We start from the raw sequence: 14,806 nt of genomic DNA, 5'->3' as shown, positions 1-14,806 counted from the left end.
CAGAGAGTTCTGATATACAAAAAGACAGACAGACATGTACAAGGGCTTCAACCTGGCTTATTGCTTACAAGCTTATTGCAATTTTTTTTTTTCGCACCATTTTTGCAAGCTCTGAAAGTTGTTTTGCCTGAAATTCCCAGGAAATCTGACTTTTCAGGAATACTCAATCTAAAAGCCATGCCACATTCGAAGTCATTGAAATCACATTTTCCACATTTTGATGTTTTATGTGAACATTGATTAAATAACTTGGCCATCAATCTGGACATGAAGCTGAAAATAGTCTGAATCTGCAAGTTACATTTATCAGGTGATATTGTTCAATAAAGTCATGTTATTATGTGATCAATACTAAATGTAAAAGTAGCAAAAATTGGTAAGAACATATTACAGTACTTTTTAAGTTAGTCTAATAAACATGTTATAAAATCACATGGATTTTGGTATAACACATAAAGACAAATTACACAATTCAATTCATTTCTATTGTTGCTTCAGCAGCGAATTCTAAAACCACGCACGTGATTCATATTAGTTATTCAGCCCAAAATGTTACTTTGACCACCAACAAAGTATTTAACTAAGTTCACGGCAGCTTAAATCAGTGAAGTTCAACTTATCACTTGTGCATAATTACCACATGTTAGGAAGGACTGTTTTGATGTGGCACACCTATAAAAGGGAAGCTTTGTGACATGTCAGAGCAAGTGTGTATTGGCAGGATGACCTGATTTTTAGCAAATATCACACTGTTTTATCTGATGTGTTGTATGTGCTGAGCCAAATTCCACCCCAGTCCAGCCTATCCTCTTGACAATGAGAAAACATTGGGTTTAATTTGCATTGTCACAATCTCTTTCAACATACTGTTGACTTACATGTGTGTGTGAACCATAAAGTTGCACTTGTGGGAAATGTTCTTAATATAGCATGCAGTACATTGTCAGAGTAATTCAATTTCAATCCAAATTTATTTGTATAATTAAGTAAAAAAAAAAAAACAAGGCTAACAGAAATTTAATTAAAATATATATATATATAAATTAAGCAAACACACATTTTTGGCTTTATCAATTTATCCCTTAGCAAGCTCCCTGATATAACATATGAAAACCCACCAAGCACAGGGAGAACATTCAAGGTGGGAACCAAACCCTTCGAACCTGGGAGCTTGAGGCCACAGTGCTAACCACTATGATAGGCAGTTTAATATGTAGAAAATCAGGTCATGCCCTTCTTTTGTAGTTTACGCGTTAAATTAACATGCCAAATTAACAGGTTAATTACTTGCCAGTATTAAAGAAAACAAACACACTAAGTTGGTGCATTGGTGCACAGGCAGAGACCATTCCCAAACTCTTCCCACAAAGTAGGGAGCATGAAATTGTCCAAAATGTCTTGGTATACTGAAGCATTAAGAGTTCCTTTCACTGGAACATCTTAACCCCCCCAACCCTCCATAAAACTTCAAAAGTTCAAATCGATTGGACTTGCTGTGTTTCCTTTACACATGTGTTGGAGCACACCACACATACTGTCTGTTGAACATTTCTGGTTTAATTCACACATGAATGAGGACTAACTATGCACTTTAAAGATGGATAGTGCCACTGCTATCACATTCCATAGACTTTATACAGTTTATTTACACAGTTCATACCTTTCATATTTTTTTATACAGTATTTCTAGGTAATGCTCTATTTCACTGCAACAAAATTACTACATATTGTAGATTTTGTATTTTACATTCTTTTCTTGTATAAGCATTTCACTGCCTCACTTCAACTGCTTTCACTGTTGTCTATTTGATGAATGAAATTTCGAATTTGAAATAAAACATGCAAATGTACAAGGCTGTTACATTGGTCTTTTTGTGTTTTCATAATTTATGCTTTAATATTTACAATTTTTTTTATACAGTATGTTTTATCACTTTTATACTGTTCATCCAATAAATATTTAGGATCCAGCTGTGCTGTAGCATTAGATATACAATGAAGTATTAAGACAACATATGTGATACGTTATAGTTCTCCCTGTGCATAAAACAGATGACATTACTAATTAGATGAGTTTTGCTAATTAGAATCAGTTGGTTTAGTTAACAGACAGAACAAACTAAACAAATATGTGGCAGGACTTTTACTTTCTAAAGCTGTGGTGTTCACCTTTGCACACAAAATGTGCAAGGGAATTTTGTGAAGCTTTTGTCCCTAAATTTATAACTAGGGAATTCTCAAAGGAAATTGCAAACGTTTTTGCAATTTTTTGTACATGATCCTCGGAAGTAATCATGCATGCACAGATTTTGTAGAATAAAGATTTCATACTAAACACTAAATAATTGTAATAAATATTTTTTCAGACTTTATGCAGGGTCAAACAATGAGTTATTAGTTTTATATATATATATATATATATATATATATATATATATATATATATATATATATATATATATATATATAACTGTATATATATGACTGTCAAAAACAACTTGCTAAATACCTGTCTTTGGTGCATCTGATATGCATCAAACAGCATGTGACAAACGTGACCTTTGGTTAGAGGGCTCATTTAAACATATATAAATTGTTATTAATGTATCATAAGTATTGACATTACTGATAATACTACATGTGACAACAAAGACTTCCCTTTCCTCACTCCAAAAAACAAAACAAAAGCCACATTACACCACTGTTGCTCTTTATACGGACACAGCACAGCTCTGTCGATCAGACTGTGATCATGATTTTTGGCCTAAGTAAATATAATCAGTTACACCGTTTCCCACATTGTTGTTTTGCTCTTCATCATTTAATATACTTGCGAACTGTGTAAGCTTAGTCTAAGTTTAGAAAAACCTAGGGCACTACTACACGGCCCAGGTATTTTTTTTTCTTTTATACACAGGACAGGAAGGGGAGGGTGGCCCTAAAGACTGTTTTGAGAATCACTGACATGAAAGATGCACACAGAGGTACTAGTAATGAGATGTCATTTGATTTATACATGTTTATAATATGCACTCAGAAACTGTACTATAAGATTTCTTATCATTGTGTTACCATTAAGCATATACCTTTTGTTGTTTAGTATGTATTTTTAGCATTATATAAAAAGGTGAACAAAGTGCACTTTTAAAGCTTTAATCTGAAAGCAAATTATGCTGCAATGTACTTGTGGCTTTTTTTGGGCAAAATACACAGCACACACATTTCCAGTTGAAAAATACATACTTAAGGAAGTGGGAACCACCCTAGTAACTAGAGCGTGGGTTACAATCCAATATGCAAAAAAAAAAAAAAAAAAAAAATCACTTTTGTGAACCAAATGTATAACAACTGCAATGTATTATTTTGCAATTTCATTTTTGCCATGCATGCTGCACTAATACTTTCCTGACCATGATAAATCTATTTTTTTTATTAACATCTGCATTGACATTTTTGTCATGCATGCTGCACCAATACATTTCCTGTCATGATAAATCTATTATTTAACAACATGCATTGTTTTTGCCATGCATGCTACTTTAACCTTTCTGACCATGAATCTATTCTTTTTTCTACGTCCTTTATTGATTGATTAACTTGTAATTGTTTCTGACACCTTTTACCATCAACCTTCCTTTTCAGTCTTTGTTCAGCTTGCATAATTTTAAATGTACATTTTTAATTTAATTCTTAACTTTTACATATATATTTGCATTATATTTATATTTGAAGGACCCAAACACTTAATAGTATATAAGTAAGTATTTGTTAATATATTAACTGTGCATATCTATATTATGTGATACCCTATAGATTGTCTGATTAAAATAAGACACAAAAAAGTATATTAAGTGGACACAGAAATTACTTAAAAACGTGATTTTTATTTCAGTTCACAAAGAGTCATTTAAACAACAAGATATGGCTGAACCTCAAGTGGCTCCCTGCTCCGTAAACAAGTGCACCACACAGGAAATAGGGCTTCTTTAGTCGATTGAAGTGCACTAGATGCCCAAAAAGAGGAGGAGGAGGGACTGAGTGATCTTGAAATCTGATTGGCTGCTCTAACACTCCTACTTTACTGCTTTAATTACTTCCGTAACAAAACAATGCATCATAAAAAAAACAAAAACAAATACACAACATGATAACAAGATCTTATTTTTAAAAAAAACGTTCATGTTGTTCTGCTGGCCTGTGCACCACACACTGTGTTTACCTGTGGCGAGTGTTTCATGTACAAGCCACGGTGTCACAGAACTGTTTAAAGTCCCTCAGCATGAAGTCTTCGCTCTGCATGACGTCACTCTCGGACGGAAAGTACTGCATGCTGTCTTCTCGCTCGAGCTCAGGGAACGTGAAAAAGTGGAAAGCCTGGCTGGCGGTGAACGAGAGCTCGGGGCTGTCTAACAGCGCGCCGCGGGCGTTCTCGAGCACCCCGAGGTACGAGTCCATGTCCGCGGGGTCCAGCTCGCAGTCGGATGAGCTGTCCGTGCCCACTGAATCAGAGCGCATGTGCATAAGCTGGTACTTCTCGTGCATGAGGAACTGGTTGGTGTTGCGTGGCGCGCGCATCCCTGGCGCGCGGCGGCCGCGGACGTTGGCCGGCCGGAGCGACACGGAGCCCGAGAAGCGCCGTGGTCTCGGCGGGTTGCGGCGGAGAACCTGGCGGAGATCTCCGCTTTCGCTGTTCCACCGCCTCCTTCCGTTTCTGTGCCAGCTGTGCTTGGCTCTCTTCGACTCCTCCTCGTGCTTGAGCTCGTGTTTAACTGACAGCTCGTGGCTCTGGACTTCACTGTGGCACATCATTCCCTTCCCACACATTCTGTCTTCGTATAGCGTTATCTTCTCTCTCTCTCTCTCTCTCTCTCTCTCCTCTTAATCTTCTTCACATCGTCTTCCCGACGAGGAAACAAAGAACAGTCTCACCCGTTTAATGGGGAGGTTTTGTTTCTCGACTCGAGGGGGTTCACCCTCAGTATCTCGATATGCTCTACCTTTTTACAATCTTCTCCGTTTTTTTCTTTGTCACTGGCTTTCGCAGGTTCATAGCCTGACGCGGTGCCTCCTCGTTAGGCAGTTTGACTCAGTCACACCCCTCGACAGTCCGCTTAACACCTTCTTTCTCGTCGTTACTCTTGGTATATATATATATATATATATATAACACGTCTAAATATGAGGTTAAATCGTGGGGAAATGAGCTTATAGTTTGTTTGACGTTTTTAATTACAAACAAACTACTTCTCACAACCCCGCAGATACACCATCAAGCTCTTGGCAGTTATTTTCAATGGAGGAGCGACTGCATAGCTGCTTATATAGCATCAGGACGCTGGGCGTGCGCTCGAGTTTAAGGGGGTGGTCGCTTATTGTTTGGAATGGAAAATACAATTAAAGTATAAAACCCTAGTCTAATACACGATATCACAGAATTATAAGTAAAATATTTCGTATATAAATAATGGGCAAGCAGCGATTTAAGGCATTTAAAGCACACTACGTTACACTATAGCCCCACCCATAGCTTTGAAATAATGGTTTCTTCCATTGAATGGTTGTTGGACGTACAGCTGGTCTAGGATCAGTTATTGCCATCCCAAACAGGCTAAACCTATCAGCAAAGGGAACCTCGAACAGGTAACAGATCAGATGTATCATCCTTAAAGGCACAAAGAAGCTACGTGCAAAACTGCATACTAGCGCACTACCACTTTAACAGAAAGAACAAGTCTGCCGACCATTTTTACCTTTTTATGGAGGTTGTTGTGGACATGAACAACAGCGTTAACACGAAAGCAACGGCTCCAAAATTGGCGCTACAAATAATGAAGCAGTGTAATTAGATTCAGTACTCAATGGAGTGACCACTTTGGAGGAGACAGGGTTATTTTGTCTATACAATACTCTGAACCTAAGATTCACCTGCACAATGACGTTCTCTCTTATAACACATGGCCAAAAAAATCTTTTGATACTTATTCAGGTTTTGGAATTTTCACTTATCATCCCTGAACTTAATTCCAACAATGTAAGATAATGTTCTATGTACATAGATGTTTGACATGTGACTTGGGGAAAACATCAAAAATACCATACACCTTCTCTCCTTTACACCTTGAAGCAACATGTTTTCACTGAATTCCCATTTTGACACACTTAATCATCCATGTCTTGGTTCAGTTCCCACCCAATGTCCAAACCGCAGCCACTGGATGCCATTTGGGTCCCAAGCCCAGATAAAATGGGAGGGTTGTGTCAAGAAGACCAATAACAATCATCTAAACCATTAGACAGACTAAAAGTCACCATATCTTTAAAAAACCTGAGTGTGAGTTGTAATGGGAAGCTAGTGTTTCACAAACTGCCAAAGAAGCACCCCTGACAGGGGTAAAAATAACACCAACTACACTGTAGTCTCATATTACTGATTTTATATATTAGGGAAGCTGAAGTAATGCTTATTCATAACTTATACACACTGGATGGAAAACAATGTACAGTGTACACAGCAAAACATTGCCGTTAAAAGAAAAACATTCTCAAAGTATATTAAAACATTAACATTATTTTTGCCTTTGCTAAAACAATTAATAATAATCATAATATGTTCTGACAGTTTAGTCTATGCATGCCAATACTTATTACACAACCTTGCTTTAGCCTTCTTGTACCACATGAATAAGGAAAAGTCTCATAACAGATCATAAAAAGACCAGATGAGGCTGGCATCTGTGCCAGATTTGTCTTAAATTTGGGATTATTAATGAACAAGACAATAAAATCATGTTAATATCAGCTGATGATATATTTTAGTACAACATGCATTGTTACAGCTAACACATATATGTCTGTTCATTTACCTATTAGGTGGAAGGAAATGATCAATGACTAGTCTATATTGATATCCTGTGTCCTAGAGCACATTTTTAGGCATCTTCTAGCTTCTAATTAGAGGTTTAATAGCACTTCTACTTTTAGGTCATGTAAATAGAAAGTGGAGCTGAGCTTCTGCTTAATAATAAGATGGAAGAAAGAACTTTAACTACTTTTTTTCATAAAAATGGGTTAATGTTTTACTTCCGTCAAGGCAGTTGTTATGGAAGCACTGAGGTTATAGTGGTTATAGTACAGTATATTGTTGCATTTAAAAATTAGTGAGATAAAGTCAAATGGTTTATTAGACTTCTGGAACCACAAGAATCTATACACTGTATGTCACTTTGTATGAATTCTCAAAGTAAAGTCTTTTTTGCAGATCAGTATGAAATAATTACCAGGAAGTACACATTTCATAGCCATAACAACAGAATAACTACTGTACTATTTTTACTCATCACACATACATTACAACATTTCCCCCCATATCCCAGGTCATTAGGAAACTGGGCTCAGAGCAAAGGGTCAGTCATGATACAGCACGCTTGCAGCAGATAGGATTAAGGCCCCTGCTTCAGGGTCCAAAAATGGCTCCTTTGTGGTCCTGGTCTTTGAACCCTGACCTTTGGTTTAGTAACCCAAAGTCTTAAATGTTGAGCCAACGCTCCTGCCTTATATAATTTGGGGATATAAGATAATTGTTTTTGGCCTTATAGCCATGCCATATTAAAAACTCCAACTCACATCAGCAGTTGGATAGTTAAATGCAGTCTATGTACAAAACATCCCAGTTATTCCAATTGAAAGCCTTCATGGGATTTTAAAAGATAAAAAAGAAAGAAAGAAATGATGTAAAAACTACCAACGAATAAAGGCTAAAGTCTTGTGGTCTATTGACCCAATAGTAGACAGTTAAATTGGACTCCTAAAACATAAACAGATATATGTCTGTCACCTTACAGCCTGTGTTTGTCACCTTTTAAGATTAAATTCAGTTCCGAGGCTATAAAATTAAACATCCATTAAACAGGTAGCACCCCTCCAACTCCTAAATCCTAAGTCAACCCGTGTATTGTGATTTCACATGTAATTTTGAAAACAACACAAAGCCAGATATTAATTTATTCATTTACAATAACCACATTATTCTCCTTGGGTACATACTGGGTGCACAAAACAACATGGATAGTACCATGCACATTGGGGTAATTTAGAGAAGATAATCCACATACCAGCATGTTTTGGGGAAATGAAATGTAACCCGAGAGCCTGGAGGGATAGGTGAAAAACATGTAAAACTCGACCAGACAGTTACCAGAGCTCAGGATCTCACCAGGGACCCTTGAGCTGTGAGGCAGTAATTCAACCCATGGCTCCACCATGTGGCAGGCTTTGGTTTTGTGTAAAAGTGCAAGGCAGTGCTATATGATAGCCGTACCAAACTTCTTTCTTTACATCTGTTTTTTTTTTTTTATTACTTTCATTGCAGTTAGTAAAAAGTTTCTAACGGTTGCATGTTTTGGAGACTTTGGTGTTATTTAGCTTTTGTACTGGTTAAAATAAGATAGATTATTATATCCTGAGGGAAATCGAAGAATAACATTTATTCATTTATCCATCTTTTATATTGCTTATCCTGTGTACATGGGCAAGGCCCCCTGTGAGGTATTTTTTTGCTATTTTGGTCTGTCCACATGCCATCGGTCACTTTGAGTGACATTATATCTGATATAGCCATCGTTTCTGTGGCAGTTACTTCAGAGGGCGGGTTGGCAGGTCAATGCACGATGGTCATTCCCAATCTATGGGCAATTTGGAAACCCCAATTAACCTAATCTGCATGTCTTTGGATTGTGGGAGGAAGCCGGAGTACACAGAGACAACCCATCAAGCACAGGAAGAACATGCAAACTCCACACACGCAGACCTGAAGTGGTATTTGAACCCTTGACCCTGGAGGTGCGAGGCCATAGTGCTAACCACTAATGACATATTATTTAAAAAAAATTATTTTAAAACCTGAAATTAAACATTTGTAACTATATAGTCAAATGTCCACATTCTTGTGACCATACATTGAACTGCCATAATGTTATGACCACGTACTTACGTTTAGGCATTTGGCAGACGCTCTTATCCAGTCATGGATAGATACTTACACTGGGTTACTAACCAAGTGCCATCAGTCAAACACTGTTGTGATTTTTTTTTGAGGGGATTAGTCCAAGTATTGAAGAAACAGATACGTCTTGAGTCGTCATTTAAAGACTTAATATTATGTAGGCCCCTCTTTTGCACCCAAAACAGAAATGACTTCCGTGTTCTGACAGCCATTGCTGGAAACCAGCATTATCCTTTTCAGCAATTTAAGCTACAGCAGCTTTCACATTGGATCAGATTACACAGGCCAGCCTTCACTCCCCATGTGCATCAGTGAGTGTTGGTCTCTAGTACCACTGGTTTTCCTTCCTTGGATTACTTTCGGTAGGCGCTGACCAATGCAGCCTGGGAACATCTCACAAGAGCTGCAGGTACGGAATTTCTTTGACCCAGTCCACTAGCCAGCACAATTTGGCAGTGTCGCAGTAGGTGCAGTTACAAAGCACCTGGAAGTGGGTGGGATATATTAGGCAGTGAAGCTTTTGTCCCTAAATTTCATGTAGAAAAAATGTACAAGCATAATGATTTGAGTGACTTTGATAAGAGCCAAATTGTGATGGCCAGAGCACTGAGTTAGAGCAACTCCAAAACTGCAGCTCTTGTGGGATGATCCTGAACTGCATTGGTCAGAAAATTCCAAAAGTGCTACAAGGAAGGAAAACCGGTGAACCGGTGCCAAGGTCATGCGCAGCCAAAAAACAGTGTTGCACATAGTGGGCGTAAGCCCCTGTGTAGTTTAATTCAATTTAAATTTACTTGTGTAGCGCTTTTAACTATTGACATTGTCGTAAAGCAGCTTTACACGATAAAAAGAATGATTTAAGTTTGTATGAAATAAGAATGTGTATGAATCAAAATGATAAGACTGTCCCTGATGAGCAAGGAAAAACTCCCTGAGAAGAAACCTTGAGAGGAACCAGACTCAACAGGGAACCCATCCTCATTCAAATAATAACATACAGAATTAGCCCGATCCAATAGAAGCGTTAGTGTAAATCAAATTGATAAAAAGGTTACTGCTGGTTTTAATAGCAAAGTATCACAACACACAGTGCGTCAGGGAGCCAGCTTCCGCTCTCCAGTACACCAGTAGGCGCTGTTGGACTTCATGTTTTCAGAACTACAAGAGTAGAGGGAAATGATCCAGCCTGTGTCTGTGTTCTCTGCTCGAATCACAACAGTCATGGACGGGGACTGAATGTTTTCTTTGCACATTTCAGCTGACATTTCTGCATCAGACGTTGTCATTGTCCGGGTTCAGGTTTTTGTATGATGGTGTAGCAGAAAATTGTAACCTGGGGAAAATGGACTGCGAGGGGTTTACGGAGCAAAACACAGAAAGAAGTGTTTGCATCGTTGGATCGGAACTGGTGGAGAACTACACGGTACAAGTTATTGAACATTAATATGCATCCTATGAATATAATAAAGTGTGCTTAGATGCTGCGCTTGGGCTTCTCCTGATCCAGTGTCCCGAGAATGCTCTGATAGTGCTCCCGCTTATCTTCTGACAGTTATCCTGTGGGCCGCGTCATAATCGCCTCTCTAGTGGACATAGAGTGCACTAGATAGGGTATACACTCGAGTGCATTGTAGTTTTCTTTTATAGTGAGGAAGGGGAGGTTTGGGACTGAGCCAATGTTTACGTCAAAATCCGTGAAATTATCGCAAAGACAACATGATATTATTTATCAACGTTATGTTGTATGGATACAACTGCGCAGATTTAGTTAACTGGCTTGTTTAACCAGCTTGGTTATGTGTTTTTAAGTTCACAGAAAGCTTGGAAACAATCGACGAGACCTTTGAGCTAGCGAGAGAAACACTGCTAAACTATAACTAGCTAATTGGCTCATACAGCTCACTATAATAAAAATGTATTTTTATGGCTCTAACATTGCTTTCAGGTTTATCATCCAATTTATGTTAGCTACAAAGCTAGTTCACACAGCGTTAACCAGCTAGTTAAGTTCGTTTGGTTCGTCTCGCGCCTCACAGTACTTCCGGATGTGATGAAATTGTATTACTTTCTGTAGACTGTAAACTATTTTGGTGAAATAATTATAAAGAAAGTGAAAGCTGTATAATTTAGATGAGTTTGTTTGTTTACACAGGTTGCTTTTATAATTTTTTATTACACTGTTTTAAAATGGTTGATAAATCATTAACTAATCCCCCCCCCCCCAAAAAAAAAGTCAAATCAGCATTAATTCATAATGTATTAAACATATTTAGAAATATATGGCAATATCAGAATTTTTTTGTACGAGAGAATGAAATGATTTGGATGTGGCCTTTAAGCTTGTTATATAAATGTGTAAGCGCCGGACATAGAATTAAAAGAGAAAACTGTTATATGTGAATTTTTCTGTTGGAGGTACGAAGTTGTTATCACCGTGGGCTTGAACCTCCAGGGTCAAGGGGTCTGTTTTCTCCCCGTGCTTGGCGGGTTTCCTCCGAGTGCTCTGGTTACCTCCCACAGACCAAAGACATGCAGATTAGGTTAAATTGTGTTCATAAATTGTTTTTGTAGTGTGTTTCTCTGTGTATATGAATGATTGTGTGTGTGTGTGTGTGTGTGTGTGTGTGTGTACATATATAAAATCATAACTAAATAAGTAACTTGTCAGGCAGCAAGTACTTTCCAATGTTTCTGATCTTGCCGGAGGGTCTCCGTAGCTTGTTCAGTTGTGATGTTTAGTGTATTGAGGTCTTGAATAAATGTTCGCCTCCATGTTTGGGGACGTGTTCTTGATTTCGTTTTCCACCAGGACATCTTCACCAAACTGCTGTCTTTGGGATCCTTTGGTTTCACATTTAAAGTTGGTGGGACACTTGGGAGATAATGAGTTGCAGTTATGAGAGAATAGTAAACCTATATATTCATTAAGAAAACTCACCTTGTTGTAAGTTCTAGTTAGATGTCCAAAATGCAGAACCATCAAGAACTGTTGCAATTGCTAACACGATTTCTTTCTGATTTGCCTCTGTTTAGGTTTATATAATCGAGGTGAAGGTTGGGGAGCACCGGTGGACTGTAAAGCATCGCTACAGTGACTTTCATGAACTGCACGAAAAGGTATGTTATAATCTTGTATGCAGTGGATATACAGTTCATACTAACTAATTCCTAATTAACATACTGCATACAAATAAAACATCCTTTAAATGTTTTGCAAAAACCTTTTTCATTGATGCATATTTTTCACCATAGATTATACTGGCAAGTTTATAATAGCTATAGGTTAGATTAAGTTGCTTAATTTATACTCGCAGTTAAATTTGTTCTGCAGTAAATGATGGCAACGACATAAATTTTTTTTTAGCTTGTTTTATACCGCTATGTTCTGTGCTTTGGGACTAAAAACCTCCAAAACCGTCCAGAAGTAAGAAGCTGAAACTCACTGTGCAGAGAGTGGGAGTCATAACTTAAAATAGATGTAGCCTCTGTAGAGATGTTGGATACAACTGTGACTCACCAACCAATAAACTAGACCATTTACCTATCTGCTTTAAGGAATTTCTCGCTTTTACAGATGCATGACCAAAACATGCCACCAAAGATAAGGGCAAGACTGATTCGATAAACGCATGGTGAAACATGCCCATTATTGTTTAGTCAGCTTTATTATTCCAGCTTCGCTTGCAAACGACGTGTTAATTTTGGCAGATTATTTTAGTTTTAGTTTTGATCTTAGTTGTAGTCTATCTTATTTAATAAGATATTATTTTATATATAAAAATATTCTAGTTGATAAAAATTAAATCACATTCTGTTAGGTCAGGCTATACAGTGGTGTAGTAGTTAGCACTGTGACTTCGCACATGCATGTTCGCAGGTTCGATTCCCGCTTTGGGTCCATGTGCTTGGAGTTTTCATGTTCTCCCCGTTTCCTGCGAGTCCTCCAGGTTTTCTCAGATAGTCCAAAGACATGCAGATTGGTGATGGCTAATTGTTGTTCTCAGATTGCTCATAGTGTGTGGTGTGTGCATGTGTGCCCTGCAGTGGATTGGCCTGTACCACCTTATGCCTGAGGTGTCCTGCGATAGTCTCCATGCTTCCTGCAACCCTGTACAGGATAAGCGGTATAGAAAATGAAGACTGTTAGGCCACATATTTTGATTTAAAATTTCACAAATTCATGGAAAGTACCTTCGGTTTGTCTAATTTTATAATATTATGTTTATATTTTGGAATAAAAGTATAATTCCAATATTATGTTTAAGGTTTAATAAAACAGTCACTAAAATTGCGTTTGGTTTGTCCACTAAACTGTGAGTAGGCTCCAAACAACATGGTTTCATTATGATTGTAGGTTATTTTGTTTATACTGTAACTAGAGCAGTTGCAAAAAGCTTGCAGAAGAACAAGACTGTTAGAGGCTACAGTGCTGTCAGAGCATCGTAAATCAGGAGATCTCAGATAAGAGACTTGCATGACTCCCTGTCCTTTGTTAAAAACAGATGGGAATCGGAGATAAACGCTGGATGAATGATGCTACTACTTTCGTCCTTCCTGCGAAATAGTAACTGCAGTTTCTGATGCTATAAAAGTTGCAGGAATTGTATTCACGCGTGTTTAATTTAAATTGTGACCACTGTCAGAGTCGACTGTTAGCCAGGTAAATGAAAATGCAGTATGTACTATACGCTACTGTTTATAACAGTATAACAGGGTGGTTAACATGTTATGCTACGCATTTAAAAGTAAAGCTAACTGTATGAATGCAACGTTATGTTCACAATCTGCCTTACTGTTGCATAAATCGTAATGTGTGCTTGCTTTTTCGTACATTTCTGAACAGCTGGTATTCAAACGCTTTTCACTTTTTACTATCCTTTTTTTTTTTTTTTTTTTTGTCTGTTTTGGCAATTAAGTTATCACATAAATTGTTAATCTTTTGTTCGTTTTCTCACAAAAGCAAGGAGAGCCATATCAGGTAACGGAAGGTTTGTTTTTGATTCCAGTTTGTGGATAAATTTTTTTTTTTTTAATTATTATTATTTATTAATGTCAAACTTACTACAGTTTGCAATGTACATGTGTGCAGCTTTTTGAATAAAAAGAAAAAAAATCAAACATATCTGTCCTTCACATTTACCTCATTATTTAGTTGTTATTCATTAATGAAAAATAGAAATAATTTCATTCATGGTTATTGTTTTCAAAGAAGACACTTAGTCTTGTCCTTAACATGAAATCTAGTTCGTCAGTTAATAATTTGAGTCAATATTTTTGTTTACAAAATTAACAATGCAAATGAGCATTATTTAAACTTGAATGAGAACATTGTTCACATGTTCCTTATCCATTTGTTAAATGATGACATACAGTATGTAAGGTATTGCATGGATTATGTGTCTTTCAGCTCACTTCAGAGAAGAAGATTGACAAACATCTTCTGCCGCCGAAGAAGATAATTGGTAAAAATTCCAAAACCCTTGTGGAAAAAAGGCAGAAGGAGCTGGAGGTGTATCTGCAAACGTTGCTCAGCCAATTCCCTGTAGCGGTCCCGAAAGTTTTATCTGACTTTCTGCACTTCCAGTTCTATGTAAGTGTTCCTACACATATTTGTTTTTTGGGATTGAGCAAACGATGAGCAAGTCCAAATATAGAATGATAATTAAAACTGTCTTTGCAAATGTTGTATGTAATACAACATAAAAGAATCAAAGACTAGAAAAAAGGTAGTGATGGTGTAATCTGAAGTATAATGGCAGTTCATTCTTTTTCCTATTTAAAGTTCATTTTAATAATGTGCTACAA

At 37.3% G+C, this 14,806-nt stretch overlaps 2 protein-coding genes across 6 annotated transcripts in view; one reads left to right on the top strand and one right to left on the bottom strand.

The window, feature by feature from the left end:
* Positions 1–3,864: 3,864 nt before the first annotated feature.
* Positions 3,865–5,146, bottom strand: wu:fb55g09 (coiled-coil domain-containing glutamate-rich protein 1). Its single transcript, XM_053483699.1, has one exon. The coding sequence runs from the start codon at positions 4,822–4,824 to the stop codon at positions 4,234–4,236; it is 591 nt and encodes a 196-aa protein (XP_053339674.1). The 5' UTR covers positions 4,825–5,146; the 3' UTR covers positions 3,865–4,233.
* A 5,035-nt stretch (positions 5,147–10,181) lies between these two features.
* Positions 10,182–14,806, top strand: part of nisch (nischarin) — a 35,574-nt gene continuing 30,949 nt past the window's right edge. For all 5 annotated transcript variants that reach the window (XR_008356172.1, XR_008356173.1, XM_053484006.1 and 2 more), the window contains exons 1-3: positions 10,182–10,424; positions 12,035–12,118; positions 14,409–14,591. Coding sequence is in view for 3 of the 5 variants with exons in the window: in XM_053484006.1 (XP_053339981.1) it covers positions 10,344–10,424; positions 12,035–12,118; positions 14,409–14,591 (348 nt within the window). In the remaining 2 variants the exon portion in view is untranslated. The remainder of the gene's footprint in view (positions 10,425–12,034; positions 12,119–14,408; positions 14,592–14,806) is intronic.

The sequence above is a fragment of the Clarias gariepinus genome, chromosome 23 (assembly GCF_024256425.1).
Source record: "Clarias gariepinus isolate MV-2021 ecotype Netherlands chromosome 23, CGAR_prim_01v2, whole genome shotgun sequence".
In the NCBI taxonomy this organism is placed as follows: domain Eukaryota; kingdom Metazoa; phylum Chordata; class Actinopteri; order Siluriformes; family Clariidae; genus Clarias; species Clarias gariepinus.
This window is presented reverse-complemented; position numbering and strand designations above follow the sequence as displayed.

Excerpts from the sequence above, each read along its gene's own strand:
- wu:fb55g09 (XM_053483699.1), bottom strand. The coding sequence starts at position 4,824 with ATGTGTGGGAAGGGAATGATGTGCCACAGTGAAGTCCAGAGCCACGAG.